The sequence below is a fragment of the Alligator mississippiensis genome, chromosome 3 (genome assembly GCF_030867095.1).
Source record: "Alligator mississippiensis isolate rAllMis1 chromosome 3, rAllMis1, whole genome shotgun sequence".
Taxonomy (NCBI): Eukaryota; Metazoa; Chordata; order Crocodylia; family Alligatoridae; genus Alligator; species Alligator mississippiensis.
In genome coordinates, this window is record NC_081826.1 from 165,665,578 (window position 1) to 165,689,834 (window position 24,257).

Genomic DNA, 24,257 nt, shown 5'->3' on the forward strand with positions numbered 1-24,257 from the left:
TCTTGCTTTCTCTTCTGCTCAAACTTCAGTATAATTTTCCTGCATCTCTTTGAGCTATTTCTAGCCCTGTATTTTTCTCTTCTTTGTTTAGATAGTCCTGTACCTGCGAATGTGTCTTGCTCACAGTGCAGGTGTGGTGCCAACTTCTCAGAACCTAGCTGACATGCAAGACCATGCTCCAGCAATTGGACGTTACATTAGAAATCTAATGTCTGGCAATCACATATCCTCCTCTTCATCTTCCTCAAAAAGTGGAGAAACCAACCCTGTACAGATATATATTGGTCTCCTTCAGCAGCTGTTATCTGGTGTTGGAGGTGAGGAACCCTAGGCCACTGCCAAGAAAAGAAGAAAAGGCTTTCCATAGCTTACGGATGAGCTTTGGCCAGCCATACTCAATACCCTGAACTTTGCTTCATTGACAGCCAGGTTTATGTTATAAACTAACCCAAACCATTCTAACCCAATTCATGGTGTAGGCTTGTTTCCTTGTGCTACACCATTGTGAAGGGGTGACTGGGTGCGGGTGCTCTAACAGTATCCATAGATTGGAGGTCGGCGTTTAAGGCTGTTGGTTCATGTTCATTATGTTTGTCACCTAATTATTCCTTTTGTTTAACAAACTTCTCATTCAACTTGTGACATTTTGGGGGGAAATCAGACTGGTTAAAAATACCTTGCGTTATTTAAAACATGTTGGAAATACTGATTCTGGTATTAACCGTTTGCCTGACTGATGTCTGTAAGAGACAGAAATTAAGTATGGCCTCAGTTATCTGGGATCTGTATGTTACATTGCCTGATTAAGGCATCATCTACCTGTTGTTTTTTTTATCTTTAATGTAAATATATAATGGTAAACACTGAACTTTATCTTGTATAACCTGACTCTCTAATTATTGTGTAGGTTTGCCAGTCATGTACTGCCTTCTAGAAGTTGTTTCGGTGTATCCAGAAAAACTTGCTGCCAGATTTGTAGATAAAATAGATTGGATAAAGGTATGTTGAATATACATGTAGGTTTTTGGGTCATATGAGCAAAATCTGACATTTCTTTGGGAGGGAGGGGTGTTGAATAAAAAACACATTGTCAAATTAGTTAGTCTCATCTAATTTTATTTTACTGACTTGTTAGAGGAAATCTTTAAAGTGACACTGAAAGAAGTGAGAATGAGAGTTTTATGAAATGAAATGCTGGTGAATAATCTCCAAAGGCCAAACTTGTTCTTCCCAACTTCTCTCTTAATTCAGCTTCTTTCACACATCCCCTCAAGTGGCATGTTAACATTTTACAGACTGCAGTGCCTTTACCTTGATGGATGATCTATCTGAAATGCAATTATTATAAAATTCAAGTTTAAAGAAAAAAAAGAAAGGAAGAAAATTGCAAGTGTCCCTCCAACTTTCCTCATGAATGTACAGAATGTAATACCTTTATTATTGATTTAAAGATTGAATACCTAATACGAGCCCAGTTTTCAGAAATGGTTTATGTGATTTTTGCTTGCTAACAATTGGTTATGTTCTGACTCCAGGCCTTTTAGACCCATTGGCAGAAGTGCATTCAAAAGTGATGTCCTATTTGCCATTTGCTCATTAATTGGAAATTTATCTTGGCTAGTGAGAGAATAGATTATTTACCAGCATTTTTATTTCCTAAACCTGTTCTGAATCTAATTACACTGAGTCTTCTTTCTCTTTTTGAATTATTTTCTGCTGGTGTACAGATTTGCTGGATCTTACTTTTTAGGCAGGAACTAAGGCCATTTACTTTCCTTATATTAGTAGACTTCGAGCCATATCCTCTGTTAACATAAATCAGGGTAGCTCCATTCCTCTTTTGTTGTGATTGTGTTACCTTTTCAGATTTGGCCAAAGAGATATTGCTCAAGCAGCTCTTTAGAGGAAGGCAGTTTCATTATGCTGATGCAGGTTTTGAATTGACCTGTAATTCCAGTTTTGGGACTTCTGTGATAAATCTCACTAGGGTGACTATTTTTCCTGGTGATCCAGTTCCTTGAGGCCTTTAATTTGAATTTTATATGCATGTTTTTCTGTGTAAAACAAAATGCACCAACGGTTGATTTTTTTTGCGTAAACAAGGTTACAAATTAAAAATAAAAAATTAATGTTTATATTACACTTGCTAACACGGTTATAATAATCTTAACTTTTTAACAACTTGGATGGTAAAGATATCACTTACACACATACAATGTGGGTGAATTAATTTAACTGTGAGGACTGTGGGGTGTTTTTGTGTGCGTGTTTAAACTGTTCATCCTTACAGTGCATTCTCAACTGTTCTGTGTGTTATCCTTAAAACCTTTGCATTAAAGCCTACCTGGCAGCACTACAGAACAGAAGAACTGTCTTGTAAAATGTCATTGTTTTTTTAGCTGAATGTGGGTGGTAAATATGAAATGGGTCCTAAATATGGTAATAAGTAATAATATTTAAAGGGTATAAAAGGTTTAAGAATAAAATCTGGATTACTAGGTGAGTAGCTGCATCAGAACTGTGTTCGTGCTGTTGCATTAGTGTAGTAGGTTTGATGTTTGTGATAATTTTTACAAATTCTACAGAGCCTGATGAACACAAGCAAGGAAGAGATGCGTGAGCTGGCAGCACTGTTTTATTCTGTTGTGTTGTCAACTATGTCTGGAAATGAACTCAAGTCTTCTGTACAGCAACTGATCAAGACTGCTAAAGACAATCATGTAATAATTATGGTCTCTCTATCTCTTTTTTGGTCAGTTTTTAATAGTTGAAGATATTATGCTGACAGTATATCCTGAGTATACTAGCCTTATCATTTGTTTAAGGCAAAAAAACATTGTTGAACTAATTGGTTTCTAATTAAAGGTAGGGAAAGAGTTTGTTATGCAGGAGCAGAACATCTTCCTAAGTGAATGAATCATTGGTGTTCTGCTCAGTTTGGTCAAATAATCTATTTTTGACATTTCTCATGTCATGGCATTTTCTAATCAGTAGAGTCCGAAACAATTGTTAATAATTTAATCAGTTGAATATTCATCATCCTATTGAATGATGATGGGTTGCACTAGCTACTTTAGGAAGCTATTTAATTCTTTATTCATGAGCAATTAAAGGTGTCCACAAAAGAAAAATGTTTAACTTATTACTCATCACTGTCCTGGCTTCCCTTTACCAGAAGGCAATGAAAGTTTGTTCAGCCCAGTATCCTATGCTAGATGAGGCCTGGCTTCCTTCCCTCCTCACGGTGGATTAGTCAGCAGCCTTCCACTTCCTATAACTGCTGTCACTACAAAGTGAATTTTTCTTCCCTCTTCCTGGAACCCTGGTCCCTCATTTTTTTTTCTTTGGATCTTATCTGAGCCTCTTCACCAACAAAATGAAGGGATTTAAATTCACTTCTTTAATGAATGTAGGTAGTTTTAATTTTTGATGTGGTTTGCATACCTGAGTCTCAGAAAAGAACTGGATTTCCTAAGCTAAGCTTTCCCAAATATAGATATAAAAATAAAAATCTTATTAGCTGTATAAGCTCAGTAGCCTGTTGTAGGACAGTTGAAATTAGCCATACAAATTTGTTGAAAAGATATTATAATATTTTTAACAGCCATTTGGCAAAATGTAGCCCTGACTGGGCATTGCACTGTGTTGGCTTACATTCAGAAAGTATGTGGTCTGTATAAATCAGTGTTAAACATGTTTCTATCTACAGTAAATTAAGAGGAGATTTTCAGAACTTTCTACAGGATTTAGGAAAGCAGGTTCCAATAAATATTTTAAAAGGACTTGTCCCCCTAAGTTGCTTAGATGCTTTTGAAAATAGCTGCTGAAAGTTTGTATTTATAAAGTAACATTGGCAGAGCCCCAAATCCCCAGGGCCCCTACATCTGTGCAATAGCTCAGAATTGCCTTAGTATATCAATCCATTAGGACTCTATATACATCTGTTTTATATCAAATACTCGGTTGCATCTGTGTCCATCAGTAAACTGAATTTTGGTATTGTTTGTAGAACCCAGAGGTCCAGCATGGTGCCTTGTTGGCTTTGGGATTCACAGTAGGAAGGTACCTGGCTAAAAAGAAAATCGGGATGATGGAGCTACAGGATATGGAGCCAAATACTGATGTCATACCAGAACAAGAACAGCTCATAAAGACTACAACAGAAACAATAGGTAACTTAACACTTTGGGTACTGTGTGGACAGATTGACTTTGCTTCTGGTTCAGGATGTTTCTAAAGTTGGTGTTGTTGACTGACAATCATCTTGATTCCAAATAACTGTCTGATGGACTTGTTGGTCTGAAGAAATGTCTCCTAGGCTGTTATCTGTTCAGAGTGCACAAATATAAACAATACTCTCTGTTCAAAATAATTAAGTCTGTCATATGTGATAGACTACTATATGTCTACATGTTGCTGGTAGGTATTGTAGGGTTTTGAACCTCTCTTGCCTAGTGGTTTATCCCCTTGCAATGTCAGGGTGAGATCTTAAGAAAAGCATTACTTGCAGGACCAGTTGCTTGTTCTCTTTCACCTGCCATGTCTTAATGTTCTTCCTGGGCAACAGCGTCTGCAGGTATCCTGTGAGATCTCACTCGTTTGGATTCTTCGTGGGGCTTCAACCTCCCCTTTACCCCCCCCCCCCCCCCCCCCCGGCTGCATCCAGGACCGGAACTGGCGTTGTTGCCTTGGAGCTCACTTTGCTTGGACGATAGGTCCTCACCCGCGCTGTCCCTTGTTGGTATGAGTTGCTCCCCAGTCGTCAGCTTGTTCTCAGCCGTTCTTTGGCACAGGCTAATGTCCCCACAACTAACCGTGTCACAGATTCGCATAACACAGTTCTTTCAACAGTAACTTAGGAAATTAAAGTTCAGTTGACCAGCCTCTGCTGGTATACTTTCGTGGCTACTGGGTCTTGCCACACGTTGAGTTGAGGGGTTTTTCAGTGCCTTGCTGTGCCCTTCTGACCCAATTGGATCCTCTCTGGGTACCTGCCCAGTCAGCCGCCGCTCCTGGCCTCGATGCTGTCTGGAACTTCGACTCCTGTCTTATCATTAGGGCTTCAGCCCTCCTGGGGACTGCTCTTACCCTGATGGATGCCTTTCAGGCTCTGACTAGCCTCAGGGCCAGTTAGGCTTCCCTGCTAAGCCTAACGTCACCTCCTGGCTCCTGTCACCACTCTTCCCCACCAGGTACCTCTGATCTCCAGCGCTGCCCATCCTGTTGGGGCTCTGGGCCCTTCTCTGACCCTTTCTTCACCGGGGCACACAGCTGGCTCAGCTCTTGGGGCGAGCCACATGCAACTTTCCTGCCTCTCTTCACCAGGGTGCACAGCTGGCTCTACTCTCCGAGCAAGCCACATGCAGCTTCCTGGTTCTGCCCTGTTTCTGCAGGCTCCTTCTCTCCTTGCAGCCATTCCAGCTGGATGCTGTCCAGCTCGCTGCCTGCCCTTTGCCTGTCTGGCATCTTCCTGCAGCTCCACCTTCCCAGCGAGCTGTTCCAAATCTCTCTTCTCCGGCTCTCCTGCCCCTTGTGGCATTTTCCCGCCACTTCTCAAGCCTTCCCTTCTCAATGCACGCTGTGTCAATCCTCTTCCTGCCCGTTTGTTCTCTGGGCCCCGCCTCCTTCTCCCTGCAATCTGCAGGCTCAGGCTGCTCTGGAGGTGTCACGCCAGAGCCAGCCTCTCTCCCCCTGCCAACGTGGGAAGGGGAGAGTGAGGAAAAACCCCATTGGCAGTCTCCCACCCTTTCACAGTACAGGTGTGTACTTCTAGTACAGTCTCCTTTCTGTAATACCGTTTTTATTTCAATATAATCCCATTGACTTTACTCCTGATGCTTTCTCTTATAAAAGAGAAGAAAACCTAATCTTTGTTCCAAGAAGCTTAGGTACTTGACAATAGTGAAGACAAAAATGAGGATATCCTGTTGGTTCTTCATAGGTTCCTTTCTGGACAGCACCTCCCCGCTCCTGGTAGTAGCTGCTTGTACAGCCCTTGGGGAGATTGGTCGGAATGGCCCCTTGCCGATCCCCAATGAAGGCAGTGGATTTACAAAGCTCCATCTTGTGGAAAGCCTGTTGGCCAGAATCCCTTCTAGCAAGGAAACTAATAAGGTAAGATTTTTTTTTTTGTGATCCATGTTTATTTCTCTCCGAGTTCATTTGTGTGAGGAAGAGAAACTGGCAATCTTGGATTTTTTGGAGTCAAATTTAAAATATCAGTGTCACTCCTTAAGCACAAAGTACACAGCCCTGGTTTAACTATTCCTCCTGAATTCAATGGGAGTTTTATCACTGACTTTAGTAGGAGCAGAATTGTTATTTACCCAAAGCCCATCCTGGGTAAATATTAATAGCCTGTGCTTTATAAAGGAGGATGGGGGGGATGAAGCAAAGATGATGTAATTTTGACTAAAAATTAGGAAGAACTTTTGTCAGCAAGGTATTTTAAGTGAGACAATGCTTTTCAAATGGAGGGAGAACAAACTGCAGCAAGTGGGGTGCTTTCCAATATGTGTGGTTTTTGTTCTGTACCAGGAAAAGTCATGCCTTGTCATGGTGATGGCCTGAATACCCCAATAGGTCTTTTCTATATCTGATTACTAGGAGTCCAGTACCCTACAGATGGATATCTTGTGCTTAAACTAGTAAGGAAGTGTGAAAGAGCAAGAGTAAAAACAGTGGTTTTCAATCTACATTGAATATACATCTATTGGATTTGTGGGGGGAAAATTAGTGATTTATTTTTCTTTTAAGTTGAAAGAAAGAGCGATACAAACACTGGGTTACTTTCCAGTGGGAGATGGAGACTTTCTCCACCAGAAACTACTGTTGCAAGGACTCATGGATTCTGTGGAGGTAAGACACTTGCATTATGTTATCCTTTATTATTTTGGGAGAGTTTCTGTTAAAATTCATCTTCTAAAGGCCCTGGGCCATTTAAATCTCTTTTTTTTTTTTTTTTTTTTAATCAGCTTTCCTGTTTTTAAAGTAGGTGGTGACACTAAGTTTATGGCTGTAAAGCTCTACTGTAAAACTTTCTAGAAAAGCTAAATATGCATTTACAGCTTTAGATCCCAGTCCTACCCACATTTACATAGTATGTTGTTCCACTAATGACTGTTTTGTGCGTGTAAAGTTATCCAAGTGCACGAGTGCTTTCAGTAACTGGGCCTTGGAGGCCACTTTTAAAAATATGATTTTCCAAAATATTTTAAAGAGGCAGGATAAAAATATCTTGTTTTTCTCAGAAATACATTAGCTATTGTGGCTCACTTGAATTGAGCATTGTATAAAATGATTTGGGAATGTTTTATGTTAATTTTGGGCCACAGTTGCTTGTTGTAAATGTACATTCTTCTGGTTTGCATAACGTTTTTCAGAACTTAGTTGGGTGCAGAGCACTATCCTGGAAGGCAGAATTTAAAGCTCCTTGAATGTTAGGATAGCGCATTCTGTGCTTGCAAGTTGTTTCTTCCTTTTTCGCTTGATCACATTCACATAGGATTCGCCAATACTGAAATGACTCTTGAATATCAGATAGACTAGTTTTGCTGATTCTTCTAATCCTCTGTAACCAAACAAGCATAAAAAATGATGAGGACATCCTGTTCAGATATTCACAATGATTATTTCCAGTGCAACTCTATCATCCTAATGGAAGTTCGAAAGAGGGAAATAATATGTTTGCTTTAGGAAAGTGCTGACCTTAGCCTGAGAAGCTTATTTTGAACAAAGCCATGTCATTGATTCTGCCAATAGCCAAGCTTCTCCCAGAAAGTCAGTGGTAAGCTTAAGGGTGCTCAGCATATTTGATGATAGGACCCTAAAGCTAGAAGTAGCAGGAAAAGCATGAGCAATTCTGCTTTTCATACAGGTGAAGGGAATAGAGAAGGCGGTATTAGAGGGACACAGACCACAGCTAAATTCTATTCAGTGGCCCTTTGTAAATGGAGGGCAAATTTGTTGCATCTTTTCAGTTTAGAAGATACTACTTGGCTGTTCAGCCAAACTGGAAAGCAAGTTAACAACACTTTGTTTTCAGGTGCTGTGGGAAGGGGAATTTATTTTTACTACATTTCAGTCCATTAATGCCTCAGCAACGCTTGCTAATGACTGTCAGATCCATAGTTATTAAGGAAATGAACATTTTTTCATTGATGCTGGATCACTATATGCGCCTTGATTCCTGAAATGAACGTGTGCAGATCAGACCTGATGATTTTTAGTAGAGGTGCATTGGTCCAATACTGGATTGACACCGATATAAAGAAAATTTACTATATTGGAAATTGGCCCGATGCCACCAATAATTTGGCTGATAAATGCCCATGTGTGCACACAGCCACAGCACAGCATGCAGGCAGTGAGAAGTGCACCCTGGCAGCTTGGAGAGCTGTGTCTAGTTGGTAAGTCTATTGTGGTGGAAGGGAAAGGGGGACATGGGGGGGACAGATCAATGGCACCTGCTGTAAGGGAGGGAGTAGGGCTGAGGCTAGGGAAGGTGCTGCCCAGCCAGGGCAGGGCATGGGATGGAGCTGCAGCTCATCTGAAGGGTGTGGGGGCAGGGCAGGTTGGGTGCAGCTGCTGGCTGGAGCTGGGGCTGCGCCAGGCTCTTCCTCGCAGGTGCTGGGCTCAGGGCCAGTGGTGGTGGCAGTGGGCTATGTGGGGGGTTGCAGCCACCCAAAATTTAGCCCTCCCAGTGCTGCCATCGCCCACCTTGTGCAGCCCTGGCTCTTCCTGGCATGTGGGTGGAGGTGGGGATTGAGCTGGGGCTGTCAGGCAGGCGGCAGCAGCACTGGGATGGGGGGTTGGGGGGCTACGGCATAATTTGGGGTGGCTGCAGCCCCCCGTAGCCCCTCCCAGTGCAGCTGCCGCCTGTCCCAAGCCCAGCCCCTGCTGAGAAGAGCCCAGTGCAGCCCCGGCTCCAGCCAGCAGCTCCAGCCCGCCTGCCCTGTCCCGTGCGGTCCCCTCACTCTCCTGAATGAGCTGTGGCTCTGTCCCGTGCCCTGCCCTGCCCAGCTGGGCAGCACCTGCCCCTGCACTACTCCCTCCCTCACCATGGCACACGTTGATCTGCCCCTCCACGCCCCTTCCCTCCCCACTCCCCTTCCACCATAACAACTTACCAGCTGGACACAGCTGCATTGGATCGGTATTGGCTGATATGCCTCCTTAAAAACTGGCTATTGGTATCAGCCCACAAAATCTCTATTAGTGCCTCTCTAATTTCTAGTGATGCACTATAGAGAGACCAGCAAACAGTGTAAAAGACAGATTTTCAAAACCACCCATGGGGTTGGATATTCAGTGCCCTTCATTTTTTTTAAAAGATTAAACATAAAACTCTTTCAGGGAGGTTTTTTAAAATCTTAGCAATAGCATCCTTGTAGTTCTGCATGCAGAATTGAGCTGAGAGTTGAGAATTGCAGGGCTTTTCTAATTAATGGTGTGTTATAAAAAACATAGTGAATGAGGTCTTGCTATATTTTTCAGGCCAAGCAAATAGAACTCCAGTTCACAGTTGGGGAAGCCATTACCAGTGCTGCAATTGGAACCAGCTCAGTAGCTGCTCGTGATGCTTGGATGATCACAGAGGAAGAATATACTCCCCCAGCAGGTAAGCACAGCCGATGTGGGAGATTTGGAGATGGAAGGAGGACTTACACAGCCCAGGCTTTCAAGGTGCTGTATAGGGGTATGCAAAGCGGGCACTATTGGATTCAGATTTGGCTCAATTCGGGGGGACAGTGATTCAATTTGCTGATTCGGATCACTGTCCTGATTAGATTCTGATTTGGATAATCAGCGATTCAGCCATAGATGCAGCTTTATTTGTTTTTTCTACATACCTTGAGGGTACCAGGTGTGACTTGTGAAAGCTGAGATGGTGGGGCAGATGGAGCGTCCCATGGGAGCACGAGGGGGTCCCCTTGCGCTTGGTGGCGGACCCACAAGTGGACCGGAAGTACTTCTGGGTCTGCCGCTGAGTGTGTGGGGGACCCCCCTGCGCTCCTGTGGGATGCACCACACCAGCTCAGCGTTCACAAGCTGTGGCTGGTACCCGAGGTACGTAGAAAAAACATATAAAGCTGTGTCTATGGCCAAATCATTGAATCTCTCCAAATTGAATCTTTATCCAGGCAAAACTCCCCATGACTCTGAGAGCTTTGTCTGAGTACTGAAGACTCAGACTAGGTATTTACAGTACAGGCAGTCCTTGGACTTATGACACAATTGGTTCCTGAAAACCATGTCTTAAGTTGAAACGTTGCAACTTGGAACCAATTTTCTCATAAGAAATAATGTTATAAATGGGGGATTGGAGGTTCCTGAACCAAGGCCTGATACCCTATTTTCACCAAAAATACCCCATAATTTTGTAATCAATTATAGATGAGTAATACAGCTACATTAATGCATTTATATTGTAAATAGCAATCATATTGATTTAGATGGACTTCTCTGAGGTGACTTTGCTGGACTTTTTGAAGGACTCTTGGTTGGACTTTTTGAAGGGTTCTTGGCTGGAATCTTCTCAGGAGTCTTGGCTGCAGGTTTTTCTGGAGTCTTGTCTGCTTTCTTAAAGAAAATGTCTAAGCAAGTTTGGGCAGATGTTCTCCAGGGAGATGAGCGACACAGCGAACTTGTTCGCTGGCGTGGCGTCACATCGGATCAAGCATTTTAAATCAAAATTGACATTGTAAAGTTGAAACGGTGTCAATTTATAAACGTTTTAAGTGTGAAACATTGTAACTCGAAACGTTGCAAGTCGAGGACTGCCTGTATAAGAAAGGACTGTCTATATGTTGATTTATATGAAACTGCATGTGAGGTTTGGTTTTAAAGTCATTTTTCCCATCTTTATTTTTTCCAGATGTGAAAGTAAATGACGTGGTCTCCTGGGTTCTAGACCTCATTTTGAATAAGCATATTGTCAGCCCTAACCCACATGTCAGGCAGGCAGCCTGCATCTGGTTGCTATCAATGGTGAAGAAGCTGAGCACGCACAAAGAAATTAAGGTGAAAACCTACCTCTTTCCTACTTTCAGCTTCTGCTTCTCTTTCTTGCCTTCTGTCTTTCCTCTTATCCCCTCATTTCTCCTTCTCCCTCATCTCATTGCTTCTCACTGTGCCTCAGCTGTATAGCTCTAAGATTTCCAGGTGACACCTGCTTGCTCCATGTTCTTGGGGTAGTATTGCCCACTGGCGATCTAGTCCTTCCTTTGCAGGCATTTAACTTAGACTAGGGGTGTCCAACCTTTTTGAATGTGGGACCGAATCATGAACTTTTTATCACCCAGTGGGCCGGCGAGCCATATTCAAACACCCGCTGTCCTGGGCCAAAGAGACCCTGCCTATGTAGCCCTACTGCACCTGCCTGTTACTGCAAGGTTCATGGTAGCTGCTGGTGGGCAGGGGCAGGAGGGACCCATTCTGCATCCAGCTAGCTACTGCCCCAGAGACTGAAGGGGAGAATTAAATAGCTCCACATCTCCATCCCCCGAGCAGCACAGCCCCACAAGCTGGCACTGCCTGAGCGGGGCTGGAGCACGGCAGCCGCTGCACCGCAGCCTCTTACCCGCACGGCCCTGCTCACCGTGGTGCCTGGCCGCCTGCACACGCAGCCCCGGTGGCCTCAGCGCTGTGAGCCCAGAACATGTGGTCTGGCAGACACCGGCTCCCGCCACCTCACCCCGCAGAGGTCACGCCAGGACCCCGCCTGCTGAGGCCCCCCCATGCTGGCTTCCCACGTGCTGCTGGGGACGGGAGGAGGCTGGTCAGGTCAGCATCACCAAGCAGAAGCGGCGGTGGAGCCATGTACCGCTTGGGACTGACCGGTGCAGGCAGGGGAAAATGCAGCTGAGCCCCCGCCACTCTGGCCAGGCTCGTCCCGTCCCGAGCAGCACATGGCTCTGCTGCTGCTTCTGCTGGTTGGTGCAGACTTGGCCGACCTCCTCCCGTCCCCAGCAGCATGTGGGAAGCTGGCTTCAGCTGCATGCTGCTCCGGATGGGACGGACCCAGCCACGTCAGCACCAGCCAGGAAAAGCGGCATGCGGCTGAAGCCATCTTCCCACATGCTGCTGGGGACGGGAGGCGGCACACGGCTCCACCGCCGCTTCTGCTGTCTGGTGCCAACCTGGCAGCGGAGCTGTGCTGCTCAGGACTGACTAGTGCAGGCAGGGGAAAATGCAGCTGAGCCCCTGCCGCTCTGGTCGGGCTTGTCCCGTCCTGAGCGGCACACGGCTCCGCCGCTGCCTCTGCTGGCCAGTGCTGCTCTGGCTGGGCTCAGCTCCGGCTGGGCTGCAGCCCCCTGCTGCTCCAGCTGGGCTCATCCTGTCCCAAGAGGCACATGGCTACTCCTCTTCCCACACGCACCGCATCAACAACATCAAGCTGATGTGGTGAGTGTGGGAACCTTGTCCCTTCCCTAGCGCTTCAGCAGCCATGAAGAAGCTGCTGAGGGGCTGGGGAAGGGACAAGGGGTGGGAACAAAAGTAAACAGTGTTTACTTTCCTTTCCTGTCGTAGCACTGCGGGCCTCAGAAAATGCCTTGGCGGGCCGCATGTTGGACAAGCCTGACTTAGACGGAAGTCAGTGGGAGTTTAGTCTGCATAACAGCTAGAGGAAAAGGCTTCAACTAGCTGTTACCTTGAGAGAAGGAAAATTGGTGTTAGTAGAATTTTTAAAGGATTCTTCTTGTGAAAGAGATTCTCTTTGCCCCGGAGAGGTGGGGCAGCAGGGTGGGGAGCCCCGAGTCCGCAGTGGGCAGCCCACATCCACCCCCCCACCTCCCCTACAGGCTTCACTTCAGCCATGCTGCCTATGGGTGAAGGGGAGCCAGGCTCCACGCTCCTTTCTGCCACAGCAGCCACTGCCTCCTGCGGGTGGCAGCCAGGGCTCAGGCACTGCTGTAGGGGGCAGGGGACTGTGTACCTGTGTCCTTGGCCTCGTAGCCCTGTCAGCTGGAGGCCCTTTCCAGCAGGGCTGGGGAGTGGGGGGGCGTAGTGAGGGGCACCAGCAGGGCTGTGGCTTGGGAGTGAGGGGCAATGGCATGGGCAGGGCACCAGCATATTAAGGCTGCTCAGCACCACAAAGCATGGGCGGGGGACAGCCGCAGTTGGACCTGCATCCTGGTGAGTGAAGGGGGCATGGGGAGCTCTGATTTTTCCATGATAAAAACCCAAAATCAAATGCCAAAATGTATAGGCATTTAGAATTTATTTTACTATAATGATTGAGGCACTGGTAGGCTTACAAATTGTTTTAAAATTGTAAATATGTCAATAAAACATTGTATTCAACTGATTACCTATATAATTAGTGGCATTTCATTTTAATCACAGATTTTGGGGTTTTTAATCAGAGACTTTGCAATTTTTAAGCAGAGAAAACCAAGATCTGTGTGGATGAGCCAGTTGGCTACCATCTTTCATCCAGAGGAGTCTGCAATTAAGCAAAGTTGTCTATATGATGGTTGAAGTGCTTTGAGATGAGAAGTGCTACTTGGTCCTAAGTTTTATTAAGTTTCAAACCCAGGAAGTTACTCTGCCTTGGGGGTTGTTTTCTAAGACTTCTCCTCCTATACTGGATTGTGAAGGAGGCAACTTGAGCACAAGGGCTGAGAGTTTGGAGATGCGGGTTTCGTTTCTGACTTGCTCTCTGAGTGGTCCTAGATAAGGTACTTAACTCCCCTATTCCTGTAGCTTCTCTATCCAAACAATGAATACACTGCTTTTGTATGTTGCTTTGAGATTGGAAAAAAGGTGCTGTGCAACTACAAAAGTTAGTATTGTCTCTGAACTTAAGACTGACCTTTTCTGACATCTCAGACAATATGTGCAATTTTTGTGGTGTCTCTTTATCTCAAATTTAAACAGAGATAAAATAGCCTCTATGTTGTTTTGTTAGGGAACCTTTTAGACAAAATTGAAAGGAGGCAAAATGTGGAATAAAAATATATGCTTTGTCTGTTTCTGTTTCAGTCTCATCTCAAGGAGATTCAAAATGCCTTTGTTTCAGTTCTGTCTGATAATGATGGTAAGTAGTATGGTATCCATGAGGGTCTTTGTTTAGTAATGTAAAAAAAAAAAAAAGAGCCAAGACTTTTGCTATGCAACTTTAGTTGCATAAAGTAATTTAACACTTCTTTATCACTCATCAGTGAAAAGCATATGTGGAAATGTTATTTTTGCTCTAAAAGCAAGTGTCTTACAATGCTTCTATTTGTAGAAACTTGAAATAGTACCTTTGTTTCTACCTCAGCATTCCAGCAAGAAACTTTGCCTTGGAAGTCATGCATTTGCCCCCTCCCCTGCAAGTCATAAGAGAGGAGACTTTTGTGGTGGTCCTGCTTATTTTTTTGGTTTGAGCTCAGTGCTTTGATCTTCTACTTGTATCCAGATAGATGAAACCTCTGGCTGATCCCAGTGTCAGTCAGTTAAGGCCTTGCTCCAAGGTCCATCTGTGCACACGGAGTCAGCTAAAGGAATGCTGCCCAGAGGGACTCTTTCTTTTAACTTTGGGCTCTGGACCAGGTCCCAGCTTCTTTGATGTCAGAAAGATATAGGCAACCCTTGGAATGTTCCCTGCTACAGAACAGCCAGCGGGGAAAACTTACATGCAACATGTCATCCTGTCCAGGGATAGAGCTCATATGTTGCCAGGCTACAGCTATTTTCCAGTGGTGTTTTTGGCAGTAGTGATATCATTTTAACCATGTTATGGAATTCATGTTTTTATAACTTCTACTTTTAATTGGCTCTCAATATTTCATACTTATTATTTTGTGTGTATTTTATAAAATCTATTGCAGAGCTTAGTCAAGATGTTGCTTCAAAAGGTCTTGGACTAGTGTATGAACTAGGCAACGAACAAGACCAGCAGGAGCTAGTCACTACGCTTGTCGATACACTTATGACCGGGAAAAGGTACAGTGAGCTCAGAACTTCAAGGCTGTGCAAGTATTCTGCACTTGTGCATCCATGGCAGGACACAGAAATACATTTCTTATGTAAGAGAAGATCAGTTTTTTGGAGTGGTGGAAGTCAGCTCACATCTGCTCCATATATGTATCGCAGTGAGTGATAGCAGGAGCTTCTTGTACTTAGCATATTAAGCAGTGCTGAGTGGTATAGATGTTACACTGGTACATGAGGGGGCTTGTCTTGGTGCCTTGGGACCAAGAGGCAAATGGAAATGGTATTTGGTCCTCTAAAATGGGGATAGTCACCTGGCCTAAGTGTATACTTGGCCATGATAAGTGGAGTCAGATCCTGGGAGAAATTAAAATGCAACCATATACAATCTGTTTTCACTTGTTTTTAACTTGCTTGGTAAAGCCCTGACCTTTCTCAAACATGCACCTAATGTTCTACATAACTAAAGGTAATGGACTCCTTGTGGTGTGCATTGGTCATACCTGTAAATATCTATGGCATTATGACCCAAGTATAAGTAATTTCTTAGTTTAATAGAGCAAAATGGATTCATTTGTTTCTGAATGTTCACTGTGTATAATATGACCTTTTTGCCTACAGTGCATGAAAAAGCTAATGCTGAGCCTCTCTCTATTCCCAGGATCAAACATGAAGTGACTGGAGAAACTGTTGTATTTCAGGGAGCTCTTGGCAAAACCCCGGATGGGTAAGTTCAGTGATGATATTCCATACAGCAGGCGAGGATTGTGCCTAGATCTTCATACCTTTCTTTTAAACCTTACCTTCCTGGGTTTCTCCTTTTGATTGCTTGAATCCTGTTTCTTCCTTAATAATGACTGTAATTGTTTCCCTATAGCACTGATATAAAGCTCACTTATATTGTATCTGAATTGTGTACTGTATGTTGATCCATTTTTGATCCAAGTTATTTTGATGACTTGGCTCTGTGGTAGTTATTGGTTACTATGGTGGTTTCTGTGACCAAAATTTAGTAATACTATTTTTTTTCCTTTTTGCCTTCCCAAGTCAGGGTCTTTCTACATACAAGGAACTTTGTTCACTGGCTAGTGACCTTAGCCAACCAGATCTGGTCTATAAATTCATGAATCTGGCCAACCACCATGCAATGTGGAATTCCCGAAAGGTAATTTGATTTTCAGTACAAAACCCTATGTCAACTATAGATTAAAAGCACCCAAACAGAAAACTGCAGTTCTTAACAACTGGTGTGCAATTTCTACCTGGACCATAGTGGGTAGGAAGGCTTTTTTGTTTTTGTATTTTATTGCCACTTCTAGTGTGCTTTCACCAGCAAGTAAAATGAATGATAGATTTAACCAGATTATTGCAACAAATCCTTACTAGTCTGTGCATTTGCTTAAATCATCACTCCATTCCACTCTGTAGCTAATTGTTAAAATGTGTTTTATTTGTCTTTTGACTATTTCTGGAGCTATAGTCCTGCTGTGCTAGGACAAAGTGCTTAAATCTTAAAATTGAAGATGGAACAGCAGTTTACTAAACAGGAGGGATGAGTTGCAAGATAACTGATAAGCAGGGGTCCCAGCACACTAGCTGGTCAACCAGTCTCACTGAAATAATACTCATGTTTCTGCTTACAGAAAGAAACTCTGGCTTACAGCCACTAGACCCTTTTTCAACCCCACAATTCCTATTAATAGAACAACATCATGGCCATTTTAATTTTATTTCTAATACATTATTTTCTTAACTTTTTGTAGGGATTGAGGACTAATTATTCCCTGTATATTCTGATTTATGCCAGGGGTTGGATTAACTGGCCCTTGGGGCCCCTTCTAATTCTGCTGTTCCACAACTGGCTTTCTTTAAAAATAGCATGATGTACTTAAGTAACTGAATAGATGGTGTGCTTCTGTCCTATCTCACAGAGACCCTCTGTGCTCTGCACAAGATCATGCGTGCCGTCTTCCTGGAGTTTGGCTTTGTTGGAAATGTCATTTATAGCGGAACACAAGCCCCAATCTAAACATTTTTCCAAGGCCTGACCATGATATAGCTTTTCCTGAAGGACTTTGCTAGCTCTGCCCCTAGATTGCTGCACCTCTCCCTCTTTCTTGGTCCAACCTCTCCTTCCCCCCCTCCTGCACCCTCAGCCCTGGTCAACCCGACTGTCATTGCCTGGTGGAATTAACAAGCTGGCACCTTTTACTATAAGGAGAAGTCAGCAGGACTTACTCAGCAAGCTTATACAGGTTTTGAATACCTGCTAGCAGAGGAGGATTGTGTTATCTCTACAGTTTCTAAATTGCAGGATCAGCAATGCAGCAGGGGCCTGATCCCATGTTATTAAGTTGTGGGAGCTTTATTGTTGCCTTCAATGGGATCAGAGAATTGAGCTCTCAGTGGGTAGCTAGACAGGCTTGCACTTCCTTCAGGAAATGTCTGTTCTTTGTTTTAGGGAGCAGCTTTTGGTTTCAACGTGATTGCTACGAAAGCTGGCGAACAACTGGCTCCATTTTTGCCCCAATTGGTTCCTCGTCTTTATCGTTACCAGTTTGATCCCAACCTTGGTATTCGACAGGCTATGACCAGCATTTGGAATGCGCTTGTCACTGACAAATCAGCTGTAAGTACATGCAAGAGTTGTTTGAGCGCAAGATCCTTTGCTTTCTGCCAGCCATGAGTCTCCAAAAGGAATTCCTTCAAGGAAAATAGCTGAGGAAAATCTCAAGAGGCAGTTGCATTCTTTGCTGTATGTAAAAGAGAAAATCCTCTGTTGCTATGTAGTTCTCAACCTGTGGCTGGTGGGCTACATGCAGCCCAATCAGCACACAACTGACACCCATGTAACATCCTGTTTAAAAGAAAAAAAAAAAAAGTAAAGGTTGCTGCCTGTGGTTTGTTAGTCAGGGAGAAAAACATAGGAAACAGCATGTTTCCCCTTGCAGCTTCATATAGTTCCAGCCTGCAAGGGGCTGCTTGTGGTTGGAGAAAGGAGGAGGGTGATCGAGGGCAGGGGGCTCCATGTGCATGTGTGCTCGCACACGTGCATATGGCAGCCAGACAGCATGGAGAGCAGCACCTGCAGCTTCTTCCCAGTAAGTCTATGTGAGGGGGAGGGAGGGGGCAGATTGAGGCCCCTATGGTGAAGGAGGGAGTAGAGTAGGGCGGGGCAGGCCTGGGGCTGGGGGCACCACTCAGGATGGTGGGGCCTGGGGCTGGGACGGAAATGTGTGGCCCGGCCAGGGAGTGGGATGGAGCCACAGGTGGCTCATCCCAGGGTGGGGCAGTAGGGGAACTGGCTCTTTGCTGCTGTGCACACTCCCAGGGAAGGAGGCATGGGGGAGCATGTGCCGCCTAGATTTGTGCGTGGGGTGGGGGGTGGATGCGGACTGCCCACTGCGGGCTGGAGGCTCCCTACCCTGCTGCCCTTCTCCCAGGTGCCTCCACAGTAGAGTGGGGCAGGGAGGCTCAGTGCTGCTGCCAGGAGCCCCTCATTGGCTGTGCCACCATGATAAGGTGCCTCCTTCCCACCTGGTAGCAGTGGGGGGCACAACTCTGCACTGCTGCTGATGACAGGTGGGCAGGGGACGCATCACCATGGCGGAGCAACTGGTATGGGGCTTCTGGCAATGGCATCAAGCCTCCCTGTCTGCCAGCACCAGATCCTGCCTGCTGGGCCCCTGAGGCCCCAGGGAAAGGGCAGCAGGGCAGGGAACTCTGAGCCCACAATGAGCAGCCCGCATCTGCCCCACCTCCCATGGGCTCCAGTTGTGCTGTCTGTGGGTAGGGGGAGGGAGCCATGCTCCCCGCTCCAGCTGCAACTACAGTCTTACTTAAGAGGGTCTTCTTCACAATCTTATGCTGTGAGTCAGTGGCTTCATGATAAGAAACTGTCAATTTATCCTGGGAGGGGCTTTCAGACATGAAAATAGGCTTCTTTCACTATATCCAGACATGTGTGCCCCTGCCTACCATATTCTGGCTGGAAAATTGGTTGCAGGCTCGCCTTTCCCTCTACCATATAGGCTGCTGTGGTTCCAGGCTTTGAAGCAGAGGATATACAAATTGGGGCCAGCTTAAGCCAGATGGGCTTGACTTGTGCAGGGACAGCTCCAGCAAGGATGTATTCTTCTGTTCTGGCCAGAACCTCTAGGGAACCAGGTGTCTTGTCTTCTCCCTGAAGACCATGCTTGAGAGGTGTTCAATCTGGGTACATACTAAGTAAAGACCTGGACAGCTGTTTATCACTGCTGAAATCCTGCAGTCCATGATAGCTGCTGTGTGTGTAGAACCAATTGCATGGAAATAAGAACTTGCATTCTGTAAGCTCTATATTCAAGGTTTTTTTTTCCTACTAGGTGGATAAGTATATGAAGGAAATCCTTGAGGATCTGATTGGCAACCTGACCAGCAACCTCTGGAGGATCAGGGAATCCAGGTATTGTTGAGGAGTAATCTTTACTCTTAAAAAAACCAAAGCAGTAAAGTTATTCTTAACCTCAGAAATCCTATTTCCTATTGAATGGAGTGAGAAAAATTAAGGTGGTTTCTTCCAGCTACCTCCTGGAGAGTCCAGCATCCTGGTACTGTGCTGAGGCATGACATAGTCCCAAACACATGCCTTCAAGGGTCTCAATGATTTCTGTCGTGCCACAGCTAAATTATTTGAAAATATAGACTTTTGATTGCAGATCTTGGCTGTCCGTGGCCTGAAGTGTTGCTTAGTGTTGTGGTGAGAGAATATTGATAGCTCATCTTTGGGTGTATAGTACAAGTACTTGCTGACAAAACAGTGCAATTAGATACAGCTCTGGCAATAAACTCTTTTTAGTTAAATACTTTCACTATAATGCCAAATACACCATCTAATCCAAACCTCAGACCTGATCCCTTGATTCTGATCTACCCCCTGTTTGACAGACTCAGTAAGATACTGTATCCTGTCTAGAATAAGTGTAGCTGGAATACTTGCAGCAGCTATGATGGGATTGCATAGACAGTCTTTTCTAATTGCGTATAACTCCCAGTTCTTGCCTTTCTGGGTGAAATTTTCCAGGTCTTTTATCTGCCAAGAGATAAACTTACATTGTTCTTGAAAGTTTGAACAAAACCTGCTTTGTAGCTTTGGGGGAAGTAGTCAGAGTATCTATTTCAATATATAAAATGATAAGATGTGAATTAAATTATGAATTACAGAATCTTAAAGGTCAGTGGTGCTCATAGTTTTGGCCCCATGGGCCAGATAAATGGGATCAGGCCTGCAGGACTGCACTGTCTCCCCACATGACTGGGGATCAGGCCTTGTGCTACCCTGCACGCCCATTCTAGCCACTAGCGCATCTCAGATCTGTGGAGAGCCCCTTGGAACAGATGACACAGCACCAGGGGCCAAGTGTTGAACACCCTTCTTACAGGTCATCTAATTCCAACCCCTACACAAAGAAGTACCATCCCTATTTAAACTATCCCCAACAAAATTCTGTCTATCCTATGTGGTGTAAAAACTGCCAATTACAGAGATACCACAGTCTCTCTTGGTAACCAGTGTTTCACCACGTTCATAGATGGAATTTCTTCCTAATATCCAACCTAATCGTTTAAAGTGCCATTAGCTTTTCTGACGAAGCCATCAGAAAAACTAATGGCACTTTATCGTGCATCAGCAGATGCATGACGAACAGATCCAAGGAGGTGATACTTCCCCTCTATCGGGCACTGGTCAGACCGCAGTTGGAATACTGCGTGCAGTTTTGGGCGCCACACTTCAAGAGGGATGTGGATAACCTGGAGAGGGTCCAGAGAAGGGCTACTCGTATGGTTAAGAGCTTGCAGGCCAAGCCCTAGGAGGAGAGACTGGGGCACCTGGACCTTTTCAGCCTCCACAAGAGAAGGTTGAGAGGCGACCTTGTGGCTGCCTGTAAGTTCATCACAGGGGCACAGAAGGGAATTGGTGAGGTTTTATTCACCAAGGTGCCCCTGGGGGTTACAAGAAATAATGGCCACAAGCTAGCAGAGAGCAGATTTAGACTAGACATTAGGAAGAACTTCTTCACAGTTAGAGTGGCCAGGGTCTGGAATGGGCTCCCAAGGGAGGTGGTGCTCTCCCCTACCCTGGGGGTCTTCAAGAGGAGGTTAGATGAGCATCTAGCTGGGGTCATCTGAACCCAGCACTCTTTCCTGCCTATGCAGGGGGTCAGACTTGATGATCTATTGAGGTCCCTTCCGACCCTAGCATCTATGAATCTGTGAATCTAATCCAACCTAATCTCCCTCTGTTGCAATTTAAGGCCGTTCTTGTCCTGTCTCCAGTGGATGCAGAGAACAGTTGAGCACCATCCTCTTTACAACAATCCTCTTTATAACAACTGTATATGAAAACTGTCATCAAATCCTGCCCTTAGTCTTCTCTTTTCTAGACTAAATAATCCCACTTCTTCCCATCTTCATAAATATCCCATGCTTTCCCAAATTGTATGCATTTTAAAATATTATATTACATAAGATTGCAGTCTTTTGTAAAGAGTTGTGATGCTTAAATTATTGACCTATGGGTAAAGAACAGTGTCTCTTGCTATCTGAGTAAGGACTCACTTGGGATCCAAGTGATTTACAAGGATTTGAAGCTTCAGTTTTACACACATGGTAGTTTCTGTAATCAAAGTTTCCTTGTGTCCTAGCTGAAAGTAGGCTGCACTGCCTAGGCTTTTGTGTTGCACTGCAGTATGTGCTCTGTTTTATAAATGCCTAGTGTAGCAGGTACATACTGAATAAAGGGCTAGGTGCTGTGGAGAAAGAAGCAAATAGTTGTTACCAGCTCTGATTCACCACTGTATTTACCTAGTTATAAGTGAGGGTCAAATCAAATCAGATCCAATGGAGTTAAGGGTGTAAGAAATTTAGAGTGATGAATAGGAAGATATCTGTTGAATGAGGCAGGGCTCTGTGATTCAGTATGTTATCCTGGGGGGGTTGGAGGAGCCTGAATTTCCTTTACACTAAGACTGTTACACCCTGGCCTGACCATGAAAAGGACTTTGAAGGAGGTTTAAATTGTATTTATACTGACTTTCAAGTTCCTTTTCATAGTAGTGAAAAATGGGCCTTAGTGTAGCTGGGAATTGCACCTTCTCTTCCAAGGACCAACCCTTTTTCTAAGATGCCTTGTTTTGAGGTTTAAACAAAAAGTCATGTGAGATTTCTGGTGGTGGTGGTGGTATGTTTTGAATTACTGAAATGCCCTTGTTGAACTGATTTATGTCTTAAAAAAAAAAACTGTCTGCAGCTGTCTAGCGCTGAATGATTTGTTAAGAGGAAGACCGCTGGATGACATTATTGACAAACTTCCAGAGATCTGGGAAACGCTATTTAAAGTGCAAGATGACATTAAGGTAATCAGATTTCCTGTTGGATTATTAGTGAAATACAGAATTATTAAGAAAGTGGTAAGAAAATATTTCCTTAGAAGAATCTTTTACTGGCTTGGAAGCTGATCCTGATAGCTAGCAAAGTCTCTCAGCTTCCACTGAGGTCTAGGGGAGTTTCAAATCCTTGACAGTGGTCCAGTTCAAGCCCCTGAATTGGGAAATTCTCTATATGTATCTTTGGTGGGTTTGAAGCTGAATGTAAAGCTGATGTTGCTTTTCATTCCTATTAAACTTGGCCTTATAAAATGCTGCAGCCCTGATCCAGCAGAATGCTGCAGTAGATGGAGCAGTCCATTCAGGGCTGCACAGATGCTTTAAGGTGATGTACCTGTTCACTGTGACACAAGGCAATGTTAATGGCATGGGTCATTTGGAGTATGGGAAATACTTTTGGTGACCAGAATGACAAGACAACCTTATGTGGGATACAATTATGAATTACCACTGTAGTAACTAAATGCTCAGATAATGATAGATTGACCAGACACAGATGGGCCTTTTAAAGGTAACTAATTATGGGCTGCGGACAAGACATATTAATACTTGTGTTTAAAAATTCATATACTTTCAAACATGAAAGTAAATAATGGCAAAATACGTTTAAATAAAAATGGCATTTTTTCTTTTAGGAGTCTGTACGAAAGGCTGCAGAATTAGCCCTGAAAACTTTAAGCAAGGTAAAAAAAAAAAAAAAAAAAAAAAAAAGCTACTTCTTGCATATAGGGCTGCGGTTTACATAGTGTTATACTATAGTTAGTTTGCACCTTTTGAAGAGTGACTTTTTGTTTACAAGTTATTCTCAGATGAGTAGTGATTGTACTAAGGTACAATGTTGCACTTTATAACCTAGTCAAAGTAAATATAGTGGGCTTGTTGAAATCCATCAGAGTTCTGTTTGAGGAAACCAGGATTGAACCAATCTGACATTTTAAGTCTTACACAGCTGCTGCAGGAAAGTACTGAATTCTGTTCCTCCTTGGGTCCTTATTTTTTCTGTGAGCATCAGACTTAACGGGAGGTGTTATGGGCAGAATGTGGTACATGTTTGCCTAGCACCAGTATAGTTGGCCAAAGAGGGTTTTGCTGCCCTTTCTTAAGGTTCCAGAAGCTATTCTGGTTGTGGACATGCTAGTGTTCTCACTGAACATTTGACCCAGTCTATTCTGCAGATGTTTGTTCATTCAGACCATTACTAAGTCAAGCTGAAGCTAGAAGAGAGTAACACCTTAGAGACTATTTGGTTTAGAAAGGCATAAACTTTCATACGTGACAGCCTGCTTCATCAGATACTATCAAGCTGTGGAGGGTCTGTGAAGCACCATCTCTGCATGTGGGCAAAAATACAATTCCTGCCTGCCGTGACCCTAAGGGAGAACATAGGTAGAGTGCTTGACTAGAATTTGCCTTCAGTGTTTTCTCTTACAGAAATGTACAGGCAGTCTGAGTTCGGTTGTGTGTGTGCAGGAGTAGGGGGGTGTTGATCCATATTGCTTTTAATTCTGAGAGAGGCATTAGATTTATCTGGAATGAAAATTTTGGTGTGTGTCACTGACTCCCTCTTACATGTCATCAGGTATGTGTGAAAATGTGTGACCCCTCCAAAGGAGCCGCAGGCCAGAAAACAATAGCTGTTTTGCTGCCTTGCCTCCTAGACAAAGGAATGATGAGCACAGTGTCTGAAGTCCGGGCTCTCAGGTTTGTCTTGTAGCTTGTGATTCCTTTGGGGTTCTTTTGAATTTAGGCATTCTAGTCTCTCTGAAGATCATAGAATCAGAGAAAGTAGGAAGGGGACCATGGGAGGTCATCTAGTCCAACCTCCTACTTGAAGGCAGGATCATCCCTATCTAAACCATTCTGTGCAAGTGTTTGTACAGCCGGTTCTTAAAACTAGATGAACAGCCCTGTTAC

At 44.3% G+C, this 24,257-nt stretch overlaps 1 protein-coding gene across 4 annotated transcripts in view; it reads left to right on the forward strand.

Annotated features, from left to right (window-relative positions):
- Window positions 1-24,257, forward strand: part of ECPAS (Ecm29 proteasome adaptor and scaffold) — a 90,873-nt gene that overhangs the window by 49,657 nt on the left and 16,959 nt on the right. For all 4 annotated transcript variants that reach the window (XM_019490725.2, XM_059724625.1, XM_059724626.1 and 1 more), the window contains 17 exons: window positions 92-317; window positions 908-999; window positions 2,586-2,720; window positions 4,010-4,172; window positions 5,942-6,114; window positions 6,757-6,858; window positions 9,496-9,619; window positions 10,877-11,022; window positions 13,987-14,041; window positions 14,817-14,931; window positions 15,581-15,646; window positions 15,967-16,084; window positions 17,381-17,548; window positions 19,284-19,363; window positions 22,208-22,313; window positions 22,979-23,026; window positions 23,923-24,044. In XM_019490725.2, coding sequence (XP_019346270.1) covers window positions 92-317; window positions 908-999; window positions 2,586-2,720; window positions 4,010-4,172; window positions 5,942-6,114; window positions 6,757-6,858; window positions 9,496-9,619; window positions 10,877-11,022; window positions 13,987-14,041; window positions 14,817-14,931; window positions 15,581-15,646; window positions 15,967-16,084; window positions 17,381-17,548; window positions 19,284-19,363; window positions 22,208-22,313; window positions 22,979-23,026; window positions 23,923-24,044 — 2,039 coding nt within the window. The remainder of the gene's footprint in view (window positions 1-91; window positions 318-907; window positions 1,000-2,585; window positions 2,721-4,009; window positions 4,173-5,941; window positions 6,115-6,756; window positions 6,859-9,495; window positions 9,620-10,876; window positions 11,023-13,986; window positions 14,042-14,816; window positions 14,932-15,580; window positions 15,647-15,966; window positions 16,085-17,380; window positions 17,549-19,283; window positions 19,364-22,207; window positions 22,314-22,978; window positions 23,027-23,922; window positions 24,045-24,257) is intronic.